Below are 25,389 nucleotides of genomic sequence, written 5' to 3'. Positions count from 1 at the left end.
TCCCACAGGTCACCGGAGCCTGCCAGGAGTGATTTTCTCAGCACAGAGCCATGAGTGACGCTGGGTGGGGCCCCCGACCCACCCACAAAAATAAATTTCGAAAACTGATTAAACCCCAGGATTTAAATTTGTGCAGTCATGCCTGAGGGGTTTTTTTGGGGGGAGGGTGGTTCCTGGGCCACACCCTGCTGCGATCAGGGCTTATTCCTGTCTCAACACTCAAAAATTGCTCCTGGCAGGTCAGGGGACCATATGGGATGCTGGAGATCAAACCTGGATCTGTCCTGAGTTGACCATATGCAAGGCAAATGCCCTACTGCTGTGCTATCTCTCCAGCTCTGTCTGAGAGGTTTTGAGCAAAATAATATCTCTGAGCATCATTTGCCTTGTTTACAAAACAGGTGAAGGATAATCACCAGCCTTATGAGGTCATTGTCAAATTTAAATCATATTTTTAAACTGCCAAAAAGTGAGAGAGCACTTCTTAGCTCTCAGACCCCTTTTTCAGACCCCTTTCTACACCCCTCTGTTTAATTCCATAGGCACCATATGTACCTCACTTCTAATACTGCCAGGAATGTCACCTAAACAGCTCCCCATCATTGTTGGACTAGAGCACCAAAGGATCAGGTTCCCTCTCCTAAATTGAACATTGCAGGGGAAGGCCCCAGGTCCCTGGGGGACTACAAATGGAGACTCCTAATAAGAAATGTTTAGAACATGAGGTGATCCACTTTTCCTTGCCCTACTTTACTCTTTTTCATCCTCCACCTCATCTTCGCTTTCAAACGTTATTCTATTCCTTCATTCATTAACTAAATGAATCTAAATAAGAAATTTTTATGGTTTTTTTTAGTCCTAAGATCCTTTGATATTGACAAAATGCAATGTTTTAGAAGGGGACTTTGCTGCTAGGATTACACCTTTGAATTATATATAATTATAACTATATAATATACATGTTATATAAATATCATATATTAATCATACATAACATTAACATATAACTATATCAATATAATTATATAATATATATCATATGTAATTATATAATAATATAATATATAATTATATTATATAATTAGCTATCAACATACAAGTATATTAATATTATGTTGATATTCATATATGACCCTATATGCTCTGATTAATATCTATCAATATTAAATATTGACATAGTTATAGTAATGTAATATATTAATCATGTGATTACAATGACCAAATTATATATAATACACTCATGAGTTTAGTGATCAGTTGTGACTTTAAATGAAGAGGAACTTTCATTCTAATAAAACACAACACAAAAATACCCCACAAAACAAAGGGCTTTTAGTGGGACTATTTTAGGACCTTAGTCATTCTATAAATTTTTTAGATTTCTCTAAGGGATGGAAGAACAAGAAAGAATAGGGTTGAAGGAACTCAAATAGTAAGGAGGATGTTAAAGATAAAGATTCAAACAACTGGGCTGGAGTGATAGCACAACAGATAGGGTGTATACCTAGCACATAGCTAACCCAGGTGCGATTCCTGGCATCCCATATGGTTCCCTATGTCTACCAGAAGTGATCTCTGATCAAAGTCGGGTGTGGCCCAAAAACAAACAAACAAAAAGAGTAAAAGATAGGAAAAAAAATCAAACAACTGTTCTGATTTCTCTATATTATTCATTAAATTTGGAAAGCAATCTGACCAACTCTCAGATAATTAAACATAGTTACCACGTGACCCAAATCCACTCCTTGGCATTTGACAAAGGGAAAACATTCACACAAAATACATATAGATGACGGGGCGGGAGAGATACTACAGGGAGTAAAGTGCTTGCTTCACTTGAGGCCAACCTGGGTTTAATCGCTAACACCCTTTATAATTCCTTGAGCACCACGACGAGTGATTCCTGAGCAGAGTCAGGAGTGAGCCCAGGCATTCCTAGATATTGTCCCCAAACATAACAAAACAAAACCCAAAAGAAAAATAAATATACCACAGAAGGTGCTTTTAATATGCTATCTATAGCATTTAACCTAACTGTATAAATAATTTGAATGCCCTCCAAAAAATGAATGATGGAGAAAATGTAATATATTTCTGTAATGAAATTTTAATTGATTACAAATGGATTAAAATGTTAATATATTGCTATAATATGTCTAATATAATATAAAAACACTATGCTAAGCAAGAGAATAAAGGATATACAGAGTTTCTTTTTGAACTATGAAAATGTTCATTTTTATTTATTATTATTATTGCTATTAATATTATTATTATTATTGGTTTTTGGGCCACACCTGCTGGCTCTCAGGGGTTATCTCTGGCTCTGAACTCACAAATCGCTCCTGGCACGCTCAGGGGACTAAATGGGATGCCAGGGATCAAACCCAGAGCAGTCCCAGGTTGACTACATGCAAGACAAATGCCCTATCCATTGTGCTATCACTCTGGCCCTTAAAAGAGTTCTTTTTTGGTTTTGGGGTTTTTTTGTTTTGGTTTTGGGGGGGGTCACAACTAGCACAGGGGTTACTCCTGGCTCTATGCTCAGAAATCACTCCTGGCAGGCTCAGGATGCGGGGATTCGAACTACTGTCCTTCTGCATGCAAGGCAAACGCCTTACCTCCATGCTATCTCTCCACCCCTGAAAATGTTCTTTTATTTAAAGAAGAAAAAAAACCAACTACCCACATTTTATTAGTTTGGGGCCCACAGCCAATGGCGCTCAGTACTTACTCCTGGTTCTATGCCCAGGGATCACTCCTGGCAGGGCTTGGGGGACTATATTGGGTGCTGGAACAAACCCAGATTGACTATGTGAAAAGCAAGCACCTTATCTGCTGTATTCCATCCCCACTGTGAAATGTTCTTAAATAGGTTTATTGCAATAGTTGTAAACAGTGAATATATTAAAAACTTTTGAACCAATCAGTATGTTGTATGAAATATATTTCAATAAATCATCTGATTTAAAAAGTCAACAAATCTTTTTTTTTTTTTTTTTGGTTTTAGGGCCACACCCGGTGACGCTAGGAGTTACTCTTGGCTCTGTGCTCAGAAATCGCTCCTGGCTTGGTGGACCATATGGGACAGTGGGGGATGGAACCGCGGACCGTCCTAGGCTAGTGCAGGCAAGGCAAACACATTACTGCTAGCACCACCGCTCCAGTCCCCTCAACAGATCTTTTGGTTTGCTTTTGTTTTGGGGACACACCTGGTCATTTAGGCCACTCCTGGCTCTGTATTCAGAAATTACTCCTGGTAGGCTCCAGGAACCCTATGGGATGCCAGAGATCAAACCTTAGTAGGCCATGTGCAAGCAAATGCCCTACAGGCTATACTATCTCTCCATCCCCTCAACAGATTTTTAAAGCCTGATCATCTCAAAAATTATCTTACAAAATCATTTTATAAAACTCAATGCCTATTAGATATTAAAGACTCAAGAAAAGTAGGAATAATGACGGTTATATATACTGATATGGCGATAGTGGGGCTGGAGAGATAGCATGGAGGTAAGGTGTTTACCTTGCATGCAGAAGGTGGGTGGTTCGAATTCTGGCATACCATATGGTCCCCTGAGCCTGCCAGGAGCGATTTCTGAACATTGAGCCAGGAGTAACCCCTGAGCGCTGCTGGGTGTGACCCAAACCGCCTCCCACCAAAAAAAAAAAGAGATATGGCGATAGTCCTAACAGATCCAAATAGATTATATCCACTGCTAACCCTAGCTATGGGGCCATGTAAATGGAAAGGAACCCCAGTTACACAAAGGTGGACCCAGACAGCATCACTTATCAATAAAAGCAGACAAGAGGGGCCAGAGAGATAGCACAGTGGTAGGGCATTTACCTTGTACGCAGCCAATCCAGGACGGATGGTGGTTTGAAAACCGATATCCCATATGATCCCCCGTGCCTGCCAGGAGTGATTTCTGAGCATAGAGCCAGGAGTAACCCCTGAGCACCACCGGGTGTGACTCCTTACCCCCCAAAAAAGCAGACAGGAGAATGGCAATAACAGCTAAAGATTGGTATGTGAGATTCTAGTTAAAGTAAAATTGACAGATGGTTCTAATAGCACACTTCTGGAACATAGTAAAAATCTGGGTATTGAATTTGTCCAGACTTGAGATCTAACATTTGTGATCCAGAAACCTTCTTCAGTGAGGACTGCCAGGGACCCTCTTGTCCTGGAAATGCAAAGTTGCTAAAGATCTCTTCAGATCGACATTGCTATTTGTCAGCTCACAAATTCCATTTTAAGTGGTTCATACTACTTCCTGCCTCAGACCTCTATTGCTAAACAGAATTACTTTTAATTCATAAATGGTTTAAGGTTATAAAAAAATGCTTGCTAAAGGTAAATATGCTAGCACTTTAAAGTTAACTCAAGTTAGTGGTGGGAGCAGAGAACAGCAAGTAGGGCACTTATTTGCCTTGAACAAAGCCAAGCCAGATTCTAGCTCCAGCATATCGTCTCCTGAGTGAATCCTGAGCAAAGAGCCTGGAATAGCCCCTGATAATTACCAAGTGTAGCTCAGAAAACAAAACAAACAAACAAACAAACAAAAAAAAATATATATATATGTTTCTAAATTACACAAATACCCTTGATTCACATAGCTGTATTATGATACCTTGCGTCACAAAGAGGCTGGGACTTGGATATAATCACAACAGCTTCCAGAACAACCTGGTTTCATGCTTTTTTTTGGTGCTTTTGTTTGAGGGTCACACCAGATGTGCTCAGGGATTACTGCTGGCTGTGCTCTATTTTCAGGAATCACTGTCACCTTAATTAAGGTGTTGTTATATAATATCAATGTATCTTTAAGGGGGTGATGACGCCTCCCTGTAATGTCAATAGATTGAGACCCACTCACCCTATAACTGTCAACTAAACAGGTATAGCAAAAGAGGCCAGACCTTTAGACAATGGTGCCCAGGAAGAAAATGGGGGAGAACCTGTGGGCTAGGAGGCTTGGGGACCAGGTTTCCAGTAATAAAGCATCAGCCAGATGCACTTTACTCTGTCTCTGTCTGCTCTCTCTTTCTCTTTCTCTCTCTCACTCTCTCTCTCTCCCCCCCTCTCTCTCTGTCTGCTCTCTCTCCCTGTCTGCTCTCTCTCCCTGTCTGCTATCTCTCTGTTTCTAACTCTCTTACTGCTATCTTTCTTTTTGCTACATTTGGCATCCCTGGGTGGGCTCTGGAGTTGGTGCCCAGATGGGCACAATTAAATCAGGGACTATGCAAGGACCTGAAAATGGAGACCTCACAAAGACAAAGACGTGAGTTATTGCATCGATATGAATGTAGAAAGAGAGAAAGAGAAAAGTAAAGAGAACAGGAGAGCATGCAAGAGAGACAGAGCCTGAGCCTGCAAGAGAGGTCTTGGAGCTCCAGGGCCAAACTGCTACATTTCATATGGAGGGGGAGAGGGAGAGAGAAAATGGAACAAGGTGCATCTGGCTGTTTATTACTGGGGGAGGGGTTGGGCCTCATGTCCTTTTCCCCCCACTCTCAGGTTTTCCCAAGTTTCTTCCTGGGCCCTGACAGCCCAGCTTCTCCTTTTATACCCTCTCAGTTGTTATGGGGAAGTTATGGGGAAGCAGGTTCCAATCCATTGACAGTTATAGGGGCATCATCACCCCTAAAGATACATTAACATTTATACAGTAACACTTAGCAGACCATATGTTTCTGGCTTTGGGGCTTTCAATAGAAATCTCCTATGTAAAGATAGATGGAAGGAACGTCAAGACACACCTTTTCCTTTTTCTTCGGTTATGCTCTGGGTTTGTAATCCACTTGTGTGAGAACAACTGAGAATATGTTAATAAGCAGGTGAAAAAAGAATGCTCGGCAAACACTAATAGACAACAAACTCAAAAAGGAAAAGGGATGAACTCTGTTAGACTCTTACCTATCCAAAACATCTTAGGAGCTTTCTGCAGGAAATGATGGAGACCTAGAGTTGGGTGAGAGGTCTGATGGGAATTCTAAGGAGCTTGGAAGATCTCATTCTCAAAATGAAATCAAACTGAGTGAAGGAACAGTGGCACAAACAAAACCAGGAAGGTCATAAAGCAATTTACAGAAGGGAACCTGAAATGTGAGAAACTCAGCAAGGTCTAGAATTTCCCAACCTGGAAGAAGGCTCCCCCTTCATTGCATGTTGCAGTTCCTGACTTTCTCTGAATTAGGTGCCATCTGGTATTAGTTCCTGTATTCCAATTTGCCAATAAAGAAGGTCCTAGTTACTGGACTCATGCTTTATTTTATTATTTTTGTTTGTTTGTATTTTTGTTTTGGGGTCACACCCCGCAGCTCTTCAGGGGTTACTCCTGGCTCTACACTCAGAAATCGTTTTTGGCAGACTCAGGGAACCATATGGGATGCCACGATTCAAACCACCATCATTCTGCACACAAGGCAAATGCCTTACTTCCTTGCTATCTCTCCGACTCCTATTTTATTATTTTTATACTTTTCTCTGTGTGTGTTTGTGTGTGTGTGTGTGTGTGCGTGTGTGTGTGTGTGTGTGTGTGTGTGTGTGTGTGGTGTCTGTGTGTTGTTTTTGCTTTCTCTGAATCCTAGACCTTGAGACAGTCAGCATCACCTTAATGTGTATGGGGAGCACCAGATTTTTGAATTCAGGGCCTCATGCTTAGCTGGGAAGCATTTTTAACTATTGAGTCATTTATGAGCACCTCATTTTACAGTTTTTAGTGTGCTTTACCAGTAGATTATTAAAACTGGGGATGAATAGCAAGTTATGCTATTTCTATATTAAAAACTAATAGAAAAATGAGTGGCAGCAAGTGACTCACAAGCAGACAAGTAAGGAACATTGTTGTCCTTCAATTTCTGACCCAATATTCTTCTTACTTTGCTGTCACGCATAAAGCAATATTGTTACTTGTGTGTCCAGGAAATGTCTAAAGACCCAAGAACTTGTTGAGAAAAGGAGAGAACAACTCTTAGGCCATTCCACAGAGCAAAAGGCATTGGAGCTCTATTGTTCTTTTGGGGATAGAATGGGGAGAGATAGTTTGGGTCACACCTGTCAGTGCTCCTGTCTCTGTTCTCAGGAATCACTCCTCACAATGCTCTGAGGACCTTAGGTGGTACCAGGGATCCAACAGGAGTCAGCAGAATGCAAGGCAAATGTTCAAATCTATACTCTCTCTCCAGCCCACCGTTATTGTTCTTAAAAGATTTAAATACAAAGCTGTGCTGGATCCTAAGGTTTCAAAAATAACATTAAATTTTGCATTGGGGGCCGGGCCGTGGCACTAGAGGTAAGGTGGCACTAGAGGTAAGCCTTGGACAGACCGCAGTTCGATCCCCCCGCGTCCCATATGGTTCCCCCAAGCCAGGAGCAACTTTGAGCACATAGCCAGGAGTAACCCCTGAGCGTTACCGGGTGTGCCCTAAAAACAAAAACAAAAAAAAAAGTTTTTTTTGCATTGTTGGATCATTCTGTGGCCAGGGCTATAAGTTGAACTTCATCAAGGGGAGGGATAGACCTAAATAGAAGAATTTTTTGTCCCTATCACTCCTCTGACTCAGTGTTTCTCTTCTCATGGACATGACATAACTCACAGTTATCCTCAGGTACAGTTTACCCAGCTAGATTTCTCTGCTATAAGTTGGGGAACCTTTAAAAATTCTTGATAAAGGCAGAGAAAGCTTGCTAAGTTGTCAGAGATTGAGGTACAAGGAGTTGGGTTTAGTTCAGTGTCTTTGAGTCAGGATATAGGTTTTACCTGAAAGTATTTTCCCATATTATTGATTTGTTATGAATTATTTTAAGAATGCTCTGTAACAACAACACACAACAGCAATAAAGCATTATTAATCTTGCTTACAAGTGTAAGGGCTGACTGAGTCATCAACTGCATTCCATTGCAGGACTGTTCCCTGTTCATTGTCATCCCTGGCCCATGGTTCGTATACAGGAGAAAGTAAGTCAACGTTTACAAGCATGTGCAAATCTTTATGTCGCATTTTCTGAAACTGCATTGGCCAGAACAAGTTACAGACAACAAATGGGTCATGGGAGGTAATGCAAATTCACTTAGCAAAAAACATAAATTAAAAAATATGAAACGGTGGGGCTGGAGAGATAACCAGTGGCAGGGCATTTGCCGTGCATGCGGCCAACCCAGGACAGATTCCAGTTTGATTCCCGGCATCCCATATGGTCCCCCGAGCCTGCCAGGGGCGATTTTTGAGTGCAGAGCTAGGAGTGACCCCTGAGCACTGCCTGGTATGACCCCCAAAACCAAAATAAATATATTATACAAATTTATATATATATTATGTATTTATATATAAAACAGAAAGGAAAGAAACCATAAAAGCAATGATCTAGTATTTTTTCTCATCAAGCAATGTGACAGCAATCATTACTATAAAATATATTTAAGACAATAAAGAATAGATAACATGTATTGGGTCTTATGTACTTTGCATATATTAATTCAACGTCAACAATACCATCAGCTAAATATTGTTATCATTTTTAATTTTCAAATATAAAAGGGTCCTTAGGGTTAATATCAAACAATAAGTGATAGAGGAGGGCAGTGACAATTATCTTAGGTCATGTTGTCTGGGGCCACATAGATAGTACAAGACTTAAGGTGATTGCCTGCATTTGGCTAACTCCGATTCCATTTACAGCCCTGCATTTGTTCTTATAAGCACTGCCAAGAGTGATCCCTGAGCATAAAGCCAAGAAGAAATCCTGAATACTGCCTAGTGTTTCACCAAAACAAACCAAAAAAAATCATATTATTTATTTCCTCTGTTTGAGTCTCTTACTCTTTTTTATCCAGTGTTTCTTTTTTTGTTCTTTGTTGTTATTTTACCTAGTCTTATCTGGTCAAAAACATTACATGTGGGGAAATAACATGGAGGTCTAGAAAAGGGTTTGTAAGGTGGTAAGCAAAGGGGAGAAGGAGAGGTTCTCTATTATAGGGGGAGAACACTATACAACATAGACATTATATCTATTACAGATGGACATTAGACCGGCATTGATATGGTGAATACATACACTCATGTGCATTATCAGCAGACACAGAGGATCAATCCATGGGTTACATTTGAAAAGCTGACCCAGGTGATATGAGACAGAACAATTAAAAAGGAAAAAAAGTAAAGTTGGCAAGGTTGATGTAAATGTTTTCCCTTCTTTAGGCCAATCATGATTGGTGAGGGTGAACTTATCTCAAGAAAGGCTTCATCGATTAAGTTGTGTATAGAGCATTTTAGAAAACAATCATAATTTTCAAGTCTAAAATACCAGGTGATATGGTAATGAGCACTGTATGGGGAGTCTATACCAGGAAATTGATATTATATCTATTACAGACGAACGTTAGATAAACATTGGTATGGTGAACATATATACTATGCGTATATATCAACAGACTCTAAGAATTGATATGCGTTACAATTGAAAAGCTGACCCAGCTGAAATGGGACAGAATACTTTTAACTTAAATAAAATAAAAGTAAGTAAATAAATTACAGCTGGCAAGTCTACTGTAAAGGTTTTCCACTTTCTGGACCATTCCTGGTGAGGATAAACTTTACTGAGGAAAGGCTTCCTGGATTAGATTGTGTCTAGAGTCTTCAGAGTACTAAGTGATATGGTATTGAGGCCTGGATAGGGAGTGTATACATGAAATATTGTCCAGCAGGTCTTGAGCATAGTTTCCTTGCCTAAAAACAAACTAAATTATGTGCATTCTGGTATCATGGTAAACTACCTACAATTTTCATGCCAGCAAGCTAGCACCCACACAGTTTGGAAAATAAGGACAGATGGGATGAAGGAAAGCTTCTGTGGGAGAGCCAAAAACAGCCCAGGTTTCATTTGGTGGGAGGGGTTAATGATTATGGCTCCTTCCCCTATCTCCCTCATGACCTCTATGGTGGTTCTCTCCCCCAGGAGTATGCTGAGGGCAGACTGGAGTGGAGAGGATACCTTGTGGCACTGATTAAACTTCATTGAGGGCATTTGGTCCATAATCTCCTTGCCATTCAGTTGGCACAGCTTTCCCTGTCCCCAGGTGCATAAGGTTATCTATCGACAATGGCGCTGGGGACCAGGAGACTACCTGGGACTTCTGTTTGCAGCACTAAATGTTCTTAACTGGGCCGGAGAGATAGCATGGAGGTAGGGCATTTGCCTTGAATGCAGAAGAATGGTGGTTCGAACCCCGGCATTCCATATGGTTCCCCTCAGCCTGCCAGGATTGATTTCTGAGCGTGGAGCCAGGAGTAACGTCTGAGCACTGCAAGCTGTGACCCAAAAACCAATATATATATATATATGTATGTATGTATATTTAACTAACTCTATATGTATATGTCCGGCATCAGATTTTTTTTCAGCATTAGATTTTTAACTAAAATTATATCCTCATATTTGGGCAATACCTGGTGGGCATGAAGGTAGAACCCTGATCAACTCTATGCAAGGCAAATGCCCTTCCTGTTATATTATCTCTCTGGTTTTTAATATGTATTTTATTGTTGTTTGATTCCTGGATCCCAAACTTCTCCTTGTCCTATGCCTTTCTACCTAACAACAGCAAGTTGAGAGAAGATTCTAGTGAAATGCATCTAAAACAAGATGCAGAAGAATGTAATGGGTCATATTTAGGTGACAATAATCCTGTGAAAATTTCATCCAGTGTGTCAACCACAATAATCTTCCACTATTTTTTCTTGTTTGTTTGGTTTTGGGCAACATCCATTGATGCTCAGGGCTTCTCCTGGTTTTGCACTTAGGGTTGACTCCTGGCAGGGCAAGGGGACCACATGGGGTGCCAGGGGTTGGATCCAAGTTGGCTGGGTGTAAGGCAAGCACCTTAGGCACAGTACTATCTCTCAGGCCCCAGCTTTGTTCGACTGCTGTAACTAAAGACAGTCACTGATGTGTGTAAGAGAGAACCCACAGCCTTGAGAACAGCCAGATAACACAGAATAGCTTCCTAACCTGGGTAGACTTTAGCCACCTGTTGATCAGGGGAACAATTTAAGATTTAAGTGCACATGTTTGGTATTTTAAAATCAAATAGGTGGGGGCCGGGGAGATGGCATGGAGGTAAAGCGTTTGCTTTGCATGCAGAATGTTGGTGCTTCGAATCCTGGTGTCCCATATGGTCCACTGAGCCTGCCAGGAGCGATTTCTGAGCACAGAGCCAGGAATAACCCCTGAGCTTGGCCGGTGTCACCCACCCCCCAATCAAATAGGTGAAAAGAAATGTAGAGAACCTGAAAACTGTCAAGTCTGGGCAGTTCATCACTTCCTGGGAAGCCTCATGAAAATGACACAAAATGGATAAATCTTAAAAACTCCCATTGGGATCTGGAGGGCTCTGCACCTCTTTAGCAGGTGGGGCTTCCGGCTTTACAGAGGGGGTGTCAATTTCAGCACTATGGGCTGAGCTTTGCAGCACAGTCTCTGGAGGCTGAAGTCACCTTCCATGCCCTACATTTAGAATGTTTTTTTTTAAATAATATCTTTAAGCACCTTGATTAGAGACATGATTGTAGTTGAGTTTCATAGAAAGAACATCCCCCTTCCCAGTGCAACATTCCCATTTCCAATGCGCCCAATCTCCCTCCTCTCACCACCCCCCGCCTGTTTTCGAGACAGGCATTCTGCTCTGGAAGACACCCTGTCTGTGCAGGCCCAGAAAAGCCCAAGCGGTGGCCACCCATGCCGCAGCCTAAGTGCCAGGCTCTGGCTGGTCCAGGAGGGCGGCAATTGGCCTCGTCCTCGGCGTGTCCCTGAGCCACGTGGCAGTTTTGCACGGGCCACTGCAGCCTTCTCGATGACGTGTCCCGAGGGACGTCACAATCATCGCGTGCCTGTGCCTATTTCCCTGTTAGGAGCAAAGGTGAGAAACGTGGGCTTGTCGTTGCGTTTCTTGCGCTGTTCTCTAATGTGTTTTCCGAGCCCTTGATCCCAAGTCATGGGCAATTCTTTCAGTCGATTTTTGCACCTGCTGAGGTGCCGCCGTCCCCGGCTGGGGCAAGCAAGGCATCTCTACCCGATTCCAATCTACAGAAAACGTGCGGCAGGCTTTGCCAGGGAGCATCCTGGGGCTCCCGCCTCTGTCAACCGCCCGCACGGCGTCCCCAGGCCTATCCCATTGTACTTCAACCAAACTCCGTGGAGGTACTGCGGCCGGCCACAGGCTCCAAAGTCCCTCAGGTTTGGAGACCAGCGCATTCTTCGGAGACCCCCTCCGGGCCGGCGTGCCAGTCTCCTCCGTGTCCTGGACACCATACGTGAGATCAAGCGAATGAGACGCCCACCACCTCGTCCTTCGCGGGAAAAAACAGTGACACGAAGAGAGCCAAGGATGCCAGTGGAGAAGGCTTCTGTCCTGAAGACAACAGAAGATGGCAACGGCATCCCCAGAGGCAGTGCTATCCGGAAAAGCGGCATGGAGCCCAGTGGCGCTGGGCCCAGCTCCATCGATGCCCAGCAGCTCCTCGGGCAGGCACAGAAGTCCTCAGCACAAGAGCTGCCCAAACACAAGCAGCCCAGGTCTACTGGCCCGTTGACACACAGTGTGGCCACGGAGGACTCCAAGTCTAAAGGAGGCTTTGCAGGCAGCGCTGCCAGGAGAGCCAGCAAACGAAAACAACCGATGCTATTTCTGGACAAAGAACAGCTCTCGCTTATGGACCTGCCCCTGGCCTGGCATAGAGATGATGACTTGCCTCCACCTCCGAAGCTGCCAGCCTTGGTTCGCACAGTCATACACAATGTGGTCACCAAGGACTCAAAGTCTCAAGAAGGCTTTGCAGGGAATGCTTCACCTCCAGCAATGACCAGCAGAATAGGCAGCAAACGCAAGCAACCCACATTTATAGACAAAGAACTGTCTTCGGTTATGGACCAGCCCCAGGCCTGGAATAGAGGTGAGCTGCCTCTACCTCCGAAGCTGCCATGCTTCGATCCCACAATCCGCATATGTTGAGGAGTAGATCAATGATCAGAAAATTCCACCGATCAAGTTGTACTCAAGTCCAACTTGAGCACTACACAATTCGAACCATCAACATCACTCATCACCATCCAAGAGGACTTCCATCGGCTTTGCGACCAATGCCTCATCATTGTTCGTTTTTTTCCACTTTCTCTGGTATCTTATCTTTTCTATAATCTAACATTTCTGTTTTAATATATTCTAATAAACAATATTATTCTACATGTTATCAAAAATTGGTACTTTGAGATTCATTTATTTTCTAAACATCTGAGAGACCCTAAATATTTTACTTAAATAATACTATCCACTTAAGTAGCTGTGTTTTCAACTATGTATTTTAAACAACTGTCTTTTCACTTGTGTTTTTTTGGTACTTGTTCCTGAAGTCTTATTATAGCAATTTTTAATATGCTTTTTCAAGTCATTTGGTATAATATTAAGATTAGACCGTTTTTCCTTACCATCATGGAATATATCATGGTATATACCACCATGATATATATATATATAAATTTATTACTTGATCTAAAAGCTATGCTTTTTATCAGTTCTCACTGCTCAAGGCTTCTTATCCAATTATAAGTGTACATCCTTTCTACTACTTTCTAATACTAGTAATATTTAAATAAAAACTGCTCAAAATATCCATGAATCAAAAAGGGATTCTAAGTTCTTTTTTTACACTCACAGTTAGAAATCTGTTATAGATGTTAAGTCATTTTCTATGCAAAAAGTTTTATAATGTAGTAATTATAAATATATCTTAAAACCGCATTATGGTAATTTATTCTATTTTTACTTGAAGGAAAATTTTCCCTTATAAATCGTAAAAGGAAGAAACCATATTTAGGTCTTGTACCCAAATGTATTTTATTTTATTTTTTTGTCCAGTGGTAGTTCTCAGGAGGGCATTCCTGGCTCTGCACTCAGGAATCACCCCCGGTAAGCAGGGAGAACCTTATTGGATGCCAGGAATTGAACTTGGGTCAGTCACACTGTGCCAACTATAATACATCTTAAAATAAGCACAACAGAAATTAGCTTCTTAACCTGACAAAGAACATTCTGATGAAGACACAGTTAACAGCATGATACAATTTAAATATCTGATACTCAGGTATATAAACTACATTTTTACTATGAATTTACAAATATGAAATGGCTGATTCATATGAAAAGTTAAAATTATCTCCCTTTCCACATTTCTGAAATATTTAAATGCTACTGTTAGCATCATGGTACACTTAATGGCTTTAATATAATGGACCATCCATCCAAGTCTTGAAATAAATAGAGGATTTCCTGTCATTCATACTTTGACTTTATTTTACCTAGTCTTAAAATAACAAAAATAACCTAGTCTTAAAATAACAGACTGACAATATAGCAAGAAGGGTGCCTGCCCTGCACCTGGTATGCCCAGGTTCAACCAACAACTTTCCATATGGTCACCTGAGACTGCAAGGAATGATCTCTGAGTGCAGAGACACTGTTGCTGAATGTGACCCAAAAACCAAAAGAAAAAAAAAACCCTATGGGATACAACAAATGTGGGATTACATAGGGGGTGCTAACAAAAAATAAAGACCTTCATAAAGAAATAACTTGACTAGAACATAAAACCTTACAGCTAAAGGAACTAGATAATGAACAACATGTATAACTGATAGTAGAATTAAGGATTTTCAAAAAGATAAAATCGATAAACATTTAGCCAGGCTACAAATGAGAGAACATTCTAATGAATAAAATCAGAAATAAAAGTAGAAAAACTACAACAGATATGAAAATGCAAAGTATTATCAATTCTAACATAAACAGTTACAGTCCAACAAATAACCTAGAAGAAATCCTAAATTTGGAGACCTAAGCAAGAGTGCAATGGGCAGGCACTATCCTTGTATACAGCTGACCTAAGTTGGATCCCGGGTAATCCATATGGTACCTTGAGGTAACCAGGAGATATCCCTGAGTACAGAGTCAAAAATAAGCCCTGACCACTGCTGGGTGTGGCCCAAAAACAAAAACAAAGAAATCTTTAAATTTGTAGATTTATAATAGGGAAGTTAGGGCCTACACCTAGGATGTGCTCAATTCAGGTTCCATTACATCCAAGAATAGCATGGTCCCTCCAGCCCAGCATAGCTGAAGATAATAACCCTGGAGTCCCTTGAGTAGTGTATGGCCAGAACCACAGGGTCTGAACAAGCACCACATCCTCAGACCTTGCAGTACTCAACTCTTGCCTATTGGTCAAAAAAAAAATCCATTGTGGGGCCCCAGACTAGTACTAGTGGTCTTAGCCAAAACAATGAGACAAGAAATAGGGGACCAAAGAGATAGCACAGTGGCGTTTGCCTTGCAAGCAGCCGATCCAGGACCAAAGGTGGTTGGTTCGAATCCCAGTGTCCCATATGGTCCCCCGTGCCTGCCAGGAGCTATTTCTGAGCAGACAGCCAGCAGTAACCCCTGAGCACTGCTGGGTGTGGCCCCCCACCCCCCAAAAAATATAAGAAATCCAGGTTGGAAATGAAACTACCCTTATTTATTAAAGATATGCTAAAATATAAGTATGGGGGCCAGAGAGATAGAATGGAGGTAGGGCATTTGCCTTGCATGTAGAAGGATGGTGGTTCGAATCCTGGCATCCCATGGTCCCCCAAGCATGCCAGGAGCAATTTCTGAGCATAGAACCAGGAGTAACTCCTGAGCACTGCCAGGTATGACCCAAACCCCCCCCCAAACCCCTAAATATAAGTAAGAAGTGTTAAAAACTTATCTGAAAAACTATTAAAAATGATGAGTGCAGAACAATGTGGTTAAAAAACCAATACAAAATCTGGTGCAAATATATATGTAATATATAATATAGTATAATATAATATAACATACAATAATTATATATACTATATAAATGAATGAGAAGAAAGCAGGAAAGCCATTCTATCCAGAATGTCATGCCAAAAAAAATGTCAAATACCTAGCAATGAGTGTAATGAAGTGAAAGATCTGTATAACAAAACCATAGTATGGTAGATAAGGCACCTGTCTTGCATGCAGCAGACGCAGGTCCAATCCCAAACACAACACACATTGTCTCCAGACTCCCTCTAGGAATGATCCTTATGCACATAGGCAGGGTAAGCTTTGAACATCAACAGAAGATTTATTTAATTAATTAATTAATTTTTTTTTTTTTGGTTTTTGGGCCACACCCAGCAGTGCACAGGTATTACTACTGGCTGTCTGCTCAGAAATAGCTCCTGGCAGGCACGGGGGACCAGATGGGACACCGGGATTCGAACCAACCACCTTTGGTCCTGGATTGGCTGCTTGCAAGGCAAACACCGCTATGCTATCTCTCTGGGCCCTAATTAATTTATTTTTAAAGATTAACCCCTTTATTAAAGTTTGTTATTCAAATACCATGTTTCAAATTTTTACCCTCTCTCATAATTATATGCAAGGACTCTTGCCAGTACATTCTTTAGACACTTGATAAAGTTTTATTCCTTTGCCAATAATTCAATGTTCTATCTGAATAGACTCCTCAAAAAGATACCATTTGCCTTTTAATTAAAAATGAATCAATTATAAGTGGCAGAGAGATAGTATAGTGGTAGGGCATGGCCAATCATGGACAGACTGGCAAATAGGATTCAATGCCTCTTTAAGAAATCATCCACTATGATCAAGTAGATTTCATCCCAGTTTAACATCCATAGATCTATCAATATAAAACACAACATAAACAACAAGTAAAATAAAAACCACATGATCATATCAATAGCTGCAGAGAAAGCATTTGATAAGGTCCAACACCCATTCTAGATCAAAACTCTCAGCAAGATGGGAATGCAGGGAACCTTTCTCAATATAGTTAAGGCCATCTACCATAAGTCAGTGGCAAACATTATCTTCAGTGGAGAAAAACTAAAAGCCTTCCCTCTAAATTCTGGTACAAGACAAGGCTGTCCTCTCTCACCACTCCTATTCAACATAGCACTGGAAATACTTGCTATAGCGATTAGGCAAGAAAAAGTTATCAAGGGAATCCAGATAGGAAAGGAAGAAGTCAAGCTCTCACTGTTTGCAGATGACATGACACTCTACATAGAAAACCCTAAAGACTCTACCAAAAAGCTTCTAGAAACAATATACTCATATAGCAAGGTGGCAGGCTACAAAATTAACACACAAAAATCAATGGTCTTTCTATACACCAATAGTAATAAGAATGAAATGGACATTAATAAAACAACCCCATTCACAATAGTGCCACACAAACTCAAATATCTTGGAATCAACTTGACTAAAAATTTGAAGGACCTATACAAAGAAAACTATAAAACTCTGCTCCAAGAAATAAGAGAGGACACACGGAAATGGAAACGCATTCCCTGCTCATGGATTGGCAGGATTAACATCATCAAAATGGCAATACTCCCCAAGGCATTATACAGATTTAATGCTATCCCTCTAAAGATACCCATGACATTCTTCAAAGAAGTGGATCAGGCACTTTTGAAATTCATTTGGAACAATAAACACCCTCGAATAGCTAGAGCAATCATTGGGAAAAAGAATATGGGAGGAATTACTTTCCCCAACTTTAAACTGTACTACAAAGCAACAGTTATCAAAACAGCATGGTATTGGAATAAGGACAGGCCCTTGGATCAGTGGAATAGGCTTGAATACACAGACAATGTTCCCCAGACATACAATCATCTAATTTTTGATAAAGGAGCAGAAAATCCTAAATGGAGCAGGGTAAGCCTCTTCAACAAGTGGTGTTGGCACAATTGGATAGCCACTTGCAAAAAATTGAACTTAGACCCCCAGCTAACATCATGTACGAAGGTAAAATCTAAATGGATTAAAGACCTCGATATCAGCCCCCAAACCATAAGATATATAGAACAGCACATAGGCAAAACACTCCAGGACATTACAGGCATCTTCAAGGAGGAAACTGCACTCTCCAAGCAAGTGACAGGTCTGCTGTAAATCTCAAGGATGCTTGCTTGAATGTAATTTCCCCTTTTGATCTTGCTGTTTTCAGAATTCTGTCTCTATCTGTGGGATTTGTCATTGTGACTAGGATGTGTCTTGGGGTGTTTTTTCTGGGGTCTCTTTTGGTTGGTACTCTCCGAGCATGCAGGATTTGATCACATATATTCTTTAGCTCTAGAAGTTTCTCTTTAATGATGTTTTTGACCGTTGATTCTTCCTGGAAATTTTCTTCCTGGGTCTCTGGGACTCCAATGATTCTTAAGTTGTTTCTGTTGATCTTATCATAGACTCTATTTTCATCTGTTCCCATTCTTTGACTAATTTTTCCATTGTCTGTTCATTTGCTTTGTTATTTTTCCAATCTCTCCTGCTGTATGGAATTGTTATGTGTCTCATCTTCCACAGCACCAAGTCTATTCTCAGCTTCTGATACCCAGTCCCAGAGCTTATCCATTTTGTCATTCACTTCGTTTACTGAGTTTTTCAGACCTGTTAGTTGACATGTTATTTCAGTTTGGAGTTTTGTGATTTCTGTCTTCATATTTTCTTGGTTCTTATTAGTGTTCTGTTCAACTCGATCCATCGTTTCTTTGAGTTCTTTGAGCATCTTCCATATTGCTAGTCTATCTATCTATCTGAGAGGTTGATTAATTGGTTGGTCATTATGTGGTCCTCAGAATTGTCATCTTCATTCTCTATGTCTGATGCTGGCCTGCGTTGTTTCCTCATTGTCACACTTGTATTGTGGGTTTTTCTATGTGTTGTGGTGGAATTCATTGGCTATATGATGCAGGCACCACTCTCCTCTGGCTCCGCCCTTTCTGGATGGGCCGAATTGCCTCTAAGGGAGGGGAGTCCTCCGTGGATGAAGCCTCAAACAGAATCAAATCTTAGGCCTGAGCACGCAGCAGAGAGAAATGCTTACTTCTGTGATCCAGCACCGTTCTTAGTGTGATTTTTTCTTCTTGTTGCGATGGTGTTCTTTTTCGCTCGCTCACTGGGTAGCTTCAGAATGCAGTTTTTTGGGGGTTCACATCCCAGGGCTCTGAGGAGAGCCGCTCGCTGGGTAGCGAAATGAGAATAAACAGTGTTGGCGGGGATGTGGAGAGAAAGGAACTCTTATCCACTGCTGGTGGGAATGCCGTCTAGTTCAACCTTTATGGAAAGCAATATGGAGATTCCTCCAAAAACTGGAAATCGAGCTCCCGTACGATCCAGCTATACCATTCCTAGGAATATACCCTAGGAACACAAAAATACAATACAAAAACCCCTTCCTTACACCTACATTCATTGCAGCACTATTTTCCATAGCAAGACTCTGGAAACAACCCAGATGCCCTTCAACAGACGAATGGCTAAAGAAACTGTGGTACATATACACAATGGAATATTATGCAGCTGTCAGGAGAGATGAAGTCATGAAATTTTCCTATACATGGATGTACACGGAATCTATTATGCTGAGTGAAATAAGTCGGAGAGAGAGAGAAAAACGCAGAATGGTCTCACTCATCTATGGGTTTTAAGAAAAATGAAAGACATTCTTGCAATAATAATTTTCAGACACAAAAGAGAAAAGAGCTGGAAGTTCCAGCTCACCTCAGGAAGCTCACCACAAAGAGTGATGAGTTTAGTAAGAGAAATAACTACATTTTGAACTGTCCTAATATTGAGAATGTATGAGGGAAATGTAGAGCCTGTTTAGAGTACAGGCGGGGTTCAGGTGGGGAGGAGGGAGACTTGGGACATTGGTGATGGGAATGTTGCACTGGTGATGGGTGGTGTTTTCACATGACTGAAACCCAAACAAAATCATGTATGTAATCAAGGTGTTTAAATAAAAAATGAAAAAAAGGGGGGGGATGGAATGGAAGGAGAAATAAAGCACATAAAGAAAAAAAACAAGGGCCAAAGAGATAGCATAGCAGGTAAGGCACTTGTCTTGCATGTGGTGGATACTGATTCAATGCCAGGCACCACAACCAGTCCCCTGAGCACTGCCAGAACTGATCCCTGGGCACAAAGCATAAAACAGGGAATAAGCCCTGAGCACTGCTGGGTGTGTCTCCCCCCATTACAAAACATAGCAAAAACAAAATAATAAAATAAAGCAAACAGAATCAGATCCCCTTCCCCAGCATTTCTCTCATGCCAAATGCTCAGCTATCAGGGCCACCTCAACCAACCCATTATCCCAGAACTGCAAAAGGAAGGGAAGAGGGAAAATTCAATTAAGAATTTTGGGCAGAATGCCTTCCTTACATAATGCTGACCCTGGTTCACATCACCCCCTATATACAGAGTAGGAGTAAACAGTGAGCACATGAGGAGATGGGGTGGCCCCCAAACAACAAAAGAATAAACAAACAACATTATCTCTTACATTTTTAAAAGTTTAATTAGCTTTTGGGGCTGGAGCAATAGCACAACGGTAAGACATTTGCTTTGCATGCGGCCAATCCTGAACTGTCGTTGGTGCGATTCCCACATCCCATATGGTCCCCCAATCCTGCTTGAAGCGATTTCTGAGTGCAGTGACAGGAGTAGCAGAGACAGGAGTAACAGCGCCACCAGGTGTGAGCCCCCCCAGTTTAATTAGCTTTAAATTTCGTTGTTAATATACTTTCTAATTTTGATGTATCTTTAACTCTATGCTGAAGCTGGTCTACCAACCATATACACAATAAAACTAGTTCTGATAAAATTCTTTTTCTTTTTTCCTTCTTTTTTCTTGAGGGGGGCGCGTTGTCATATTTGACTATGCTCAGGGGTTTCTCCTGGCTCTCCACTCAGAAATTACTCCTGGCAGTTCTCCGGGGACCATACCTGATGCCAGGTAGGCTGAGTGCAAGACAAGCATCTTATCTATTATGCTATCACTCTGGCCCCTTAATAAAATTCTTTTTTATAATATAATTTTTATTTTGATCATAGTGGCTTACATATTGTTGACAATAATATTTAGGTACATATTTACATAAAATCAGGGGGGATTCCCATCACCAAATTGTCCTCCCTACACCTCTGTTTTTGTCCTACCTCCCATATCCTCTTCCCTCACCCCCCAGGGTTGCTAGAATATGTGGTCTCCTCTGTATCTAGCCTACTACTTAGTAGTCTTGCATCTGTTCGGTCCTGGTGCCTCCCTTATTTCCCCCTCTAACTGGGGGAGCAGGACTAGCTAGTTCAAGTTACGTGGTTTTGTTTGAAGGAGAGAAAAGTAATAAACTGGGGTAAAAGTCTAATACGCTGAAAATAAGCGGAATTCTTCTAGAGGCTTTCATCATCGGTTTGAGAGACGAAGGAGAGAAAAAAGATGAAACATTCCACCAGTACAAAAAAAAGTGTCAAATATCCAGTGAGGACTCCAACAATAACGATAAGCACCAAAAAAAAAAAAGAAAAAACAAAACAAAGAAAAAAAAACACAGAAACAAAAAAAACACAAAACAAAACAAAACAAAACAACAACAACAAAAACAACCGCCATGGTCTTGATATAAGAAACATGGCATAGCATATAAAGAAAGAACAGAAAGGAAGAGAAAGAATAAGTATAACTGGGGACAACAACTTCAATAATCACACCCAAACAGAGAAATTGACCAAAAGTAGATAGGTAAATAAAAAAATAATAATAAATGAAGATAAAATAATATATAAAAAATAAACAATATTTTGTATTTTTTGTTTTTTCCCTCCTGCCCTGGCACAGTAAATATTGGGGTCATTAGAAAAGGAATTCACTTGGCCTAAGAGATATGGGATTTCTCCGTCCGTGGAGTATATTGTCATGGGATTAACTATAGACTCTGTTCAGGATCATTTACTCTCCCGGTGGTGCTTTTGTGGTGTTTGGAAGACTTCTGCTCTGTCCTGGGTTATACAATCAGGCCTCTGTGTCTAAAGATCTCAGTATCTGCACAGATCCAGAGGTGGGACTTATGATGAAGTCAGTCTTTGTGGTTCTAGAAGTTCTGTTCACTCAGTGTCATTTTAATCCATCTTCTGTGGTTGGTGATCTTGGTCTTCGCACTGAACCTAGGATGGCACCTAGGATAGCGTCTTTCTTTGTGCTTCCAGAAGCCCCATTCCGTTACAATGGTCTCTGCCAGACCTTTGGAACTGGGGATCATGTTTATTGTGCAGGTCATAGTTCAAACCCTAGATTAGGGCTTTTTTATTGGTCCCAGGCTGTATACAGTCTGGTCATGGTTCCAGCAGCCAGTCATCTGTAACTCGCGATCTTGGCTTTTGGACCTACCAAAGGGTGACAAGTCTTCTGATATTGTCTTGTCATTAGCTGGTAAGGTAGGATAACCTGCACTTAGGTCAAGTTGTTCCCATTTTCCTCGTTGTCAGGATGTCTTACTAGAGCTGGCACTTGTTGGTGACCTCGCAGTATTAAGGCTGTCCCGAACGGGATTCGTTTCCTGTAGCAGTTGTGAAGAACTGTGCCATTTCTATGTCTGGGATCCAGGGTTCAAGGCTGGACAGATGGTATCTAATCACCTGAGGTCTAAGTTGATTCCACATGACATATTTTCAAGGTAGGAGATATCCCTGTATTGTAAACAACTATGAGTTCCTATCTCTAGTAGATAAGAGCTCTTTTTTTATATGTAAGATTTCCCCTTTTTTAGTGTGCCTTTGCAGGGGGAAATGGTGCTACATTATATTGTCGGTGCATTTGGGTGTGGTCAAAGGGGAAAACAGAAACAGGTTACATACCCAAAAAAAGATAAAAAAAATAAAAAATAGAAAAAAATACGGAATAAAAATGTATGTGCTTACATATGTATATGTAGGTCAGACTTTTTTTTTTTTAAAGTGAGTTAGCAAAGTATTTAAAGGACCAAAGTGATGCAAAAGACTATCTTACATTTGGGGAAAAGCAGGGAAAGAGGTGGTGTGATACAGGTCTTATGCTTATGTTGGAAGTACAGGTTTTCCCATTGTCTTTTGGGTTTTTCTTGTGGTGTATGGGTTCCCAGGTGTCTTTCCATCCCATCCCCTGATCTTCTTCAGATTGGCAAAAGATTTGCTGCAGCGAGGTCCTGGAAGAGTTCTTGCATTGAGGATATTTGTAGGCCTAAGTCTGGTTTCAAGTAACAGTCCACATTAGGGGGAGTTGGTAGGGAGGGCCGCGCAGCATGAATCTGCAGGGGAGTTGGCTGCCTTTTCTTGCAGGAGAAGAGGTGTGGGTTTGACTGGGTGTCCTCTCACCTGGGTGCTAGGTACTGGTTCGTTGGGGTAGGAGGTCAATCTTGATGCCTAATAGATTAAGGACTGAGGGTGGAGAGTTTTAATATGGCGGGAGGTCTGTATGGGATTGAGGAGTGAAGGGACATTTGGATTTCCAAAGGGGGGAAGGGGAAGGTATACGGAGGGGGTAGGAAGGGATAAAAGAGAAAATACATTAGAAAGAAAGGGATAAGAGAAAAGGAAAAAAGTAAACAGAAGAATAGAAAAGAAAAAAAAGAAAAAAAAAGAAAAAGAAAGTAGTGAGAAGAGAGGAGAGAATAGCAAGGGAATGCTAGTTTGCTTGAATGTGTTCGAAGAATAGAGCCTGTAGTTTAAGTCTGTACGTCGCAGTTACTGCTTCGGTGGTCTGACTGGTCATGTGCTTCAATTCCTAAAAGAAGGTATAACCTAGAGATAAAGTGTATGTTAAAGAGTTTTCTTGGGGCATCTCATAGTGCAGCTAGGTATGGTATCTCGTGTGGTATCCCGCGCTGCCGTCTTAGTTTGTCCGCCATTTGTATCCAAGGACGCCTGTGGACATAAAAGCTGAGAGGTAATTTTAAATATAGTAAGATAAAGGCATTAAAACGTAGTGTTATGGGATGTTTCCATTGGAGACAGTGATTTCCCGTGGTGTGCTTTACCTGTGTTCCTGTATACGATCTCTAAGAGATTATTGTGGGCCTTTGTTGTGGAAGGTTGATTACATACCTGTTCTCTCTATGCTGCAGTTTTTGGTGTTGCTGTTTTCTTTGTGGTATAATGTGTAGTCAAGAGTTTGCGTTGTTCCTTTTTCAAGTATTTTGAGCACTGCTACCGAGTATATGTTGACTATTGCAGTGTTTGGAGTTTCTACCCTGTTAAACCCTGTTATTTGATTGTTGAGTATTAGTTGTGTATAAGATGTATGTTCTGGGTGCTTCAGAATAGTGCTACCATTCTGTGTTTCTCTTTTGTCTTCTGACTTACTTCGTTTAATATAATATAATCTAGGTCCTTCCATGTTGCTGCAAAGTCTGTGATTGTATCATTTCTGACTGCCATGTAATATTCCATTGTGTATAGATACCACATCTTAATGATCCATTCATCTGTTGTTGGACATCGAGGTTGGTTCCAAGACTTAGCTATTATACTGAGTGCTGCGATAAATAGTGGGGCGCACACATATTTTGGAATGAATGTCCTTCCCACTTGGGGGTATATACCTAGGAGAGCAATTGCTGGGTCAAATGGCAGCTCAATTCTGAGTTCTTTGAGCACTCTCCAGACTGTTCTCCATAGGTGTTGTACTAGGGGGCATTCCCACCAGCAGTGTATGAGAGTTCCTTTCATACCGCATCCCCACCAACAGAGATTGTTCCCATTATTTTTAAAGTGAGCCATCCTCACTGGTGTAAGGTGGTATCTCAGCTTGCAAGAGAGTTGGGGGGGAAAGGTCGGAGCCAGAAAAAAAAATTAAAAATCAGTTCAAGTCTCTCCCATTCCACCCCCGCAAAAATAAATAAATAAATAAATAAATAAATAAATAAATAAATCCAGACCTAGTCATTCTGAGCTGGTCAAAGGCCAACCTTGGAGCTGCACCCAAAGGCAGAACTGGCCTCCCAAAGGCGAGCCTTCTTCCAATCTCAACATTGCCCCGGTCTCGCTCCTTGTCCTCTCCCCATTTGCTTGCCCGGAGCTGCCCACAGAGGCCTGAGGTCCCGGGGTGCAGTGGTTTGGAGTCAAGATGACGGGTGGGGTGGGGTGCTGCGTCGCACCTGGGGCCCCCTTTGGCCTCTGTGACCACCACCTCCTCCCTGGGCAAGGGGGGGTCCCCCGGCTCCCACCTGTGCCCCGCAGCATGTTGTCCCACAGCAGGTCCCCGCTGGAGAGGTGCTTGAGCTCAAAGTGCTGCACGTTGCAGCCCCCCCCCCCCCCACTTGCCTTCAGAAAGGATTAAATTCCAGAAAACTGACTTGGTCGGTGCTGACAGTGTGCAGAAAACCTAGGGAAGCCAAGGTGAACAATAAAAAAGTTTAATGTATTTAGTGGAGATAATATGGCTTCGATAGTGTTTCCGGTTAAAGTTCAATGTACACAGTTACAGTACCTT

The 25,389-nt window shown here is 41.5% G+C and overlaps 1 protein-coding gene across 1 annotated transcript in view; it reads right to left on the bottom strand.

The window, feature by feature from the left end:
- AK3 (adenylate kinase 3) overlaps positions 1 to 25,141 on the bottom strand; it is an 88,367-nt gene extending 63,226 nt beyond the window's left edge. The window contains exon 1 of the mRNA XM_049774028.1: positions 25,124 to 25,141. Coding sequence (XP_049629985.1) covers positions 25,124 to 25,139 — 16 coding nt within the window. The 5' untranslated portion in view covers positions 25,140 to 25,141. The remainder of the gene's footprint in view (positions 1 to 25,123) is intronic.
- Between the last annotated feature and the right edge of the window lie 248 nt (positions 25,142 to 25,389).

Source organism: Suncus etruscus, chromosome 1, assembly GCF_024139225.1.
Source record: "Suncus etruscus isolate mSunEtr1 chromosome 1, mSunEtr1.pri.cur, whole genome shotgun sequence".
Classification (NCBI taxonomy): Eukaryota; Metazoa; Chordata; class Mammalia; order Eulipotyphla; family Soricidae; genus Suncus; species Suncus etruscus.
This window is presented reverse-complemented; position numbering and strand designations above follow the sequence as displayed.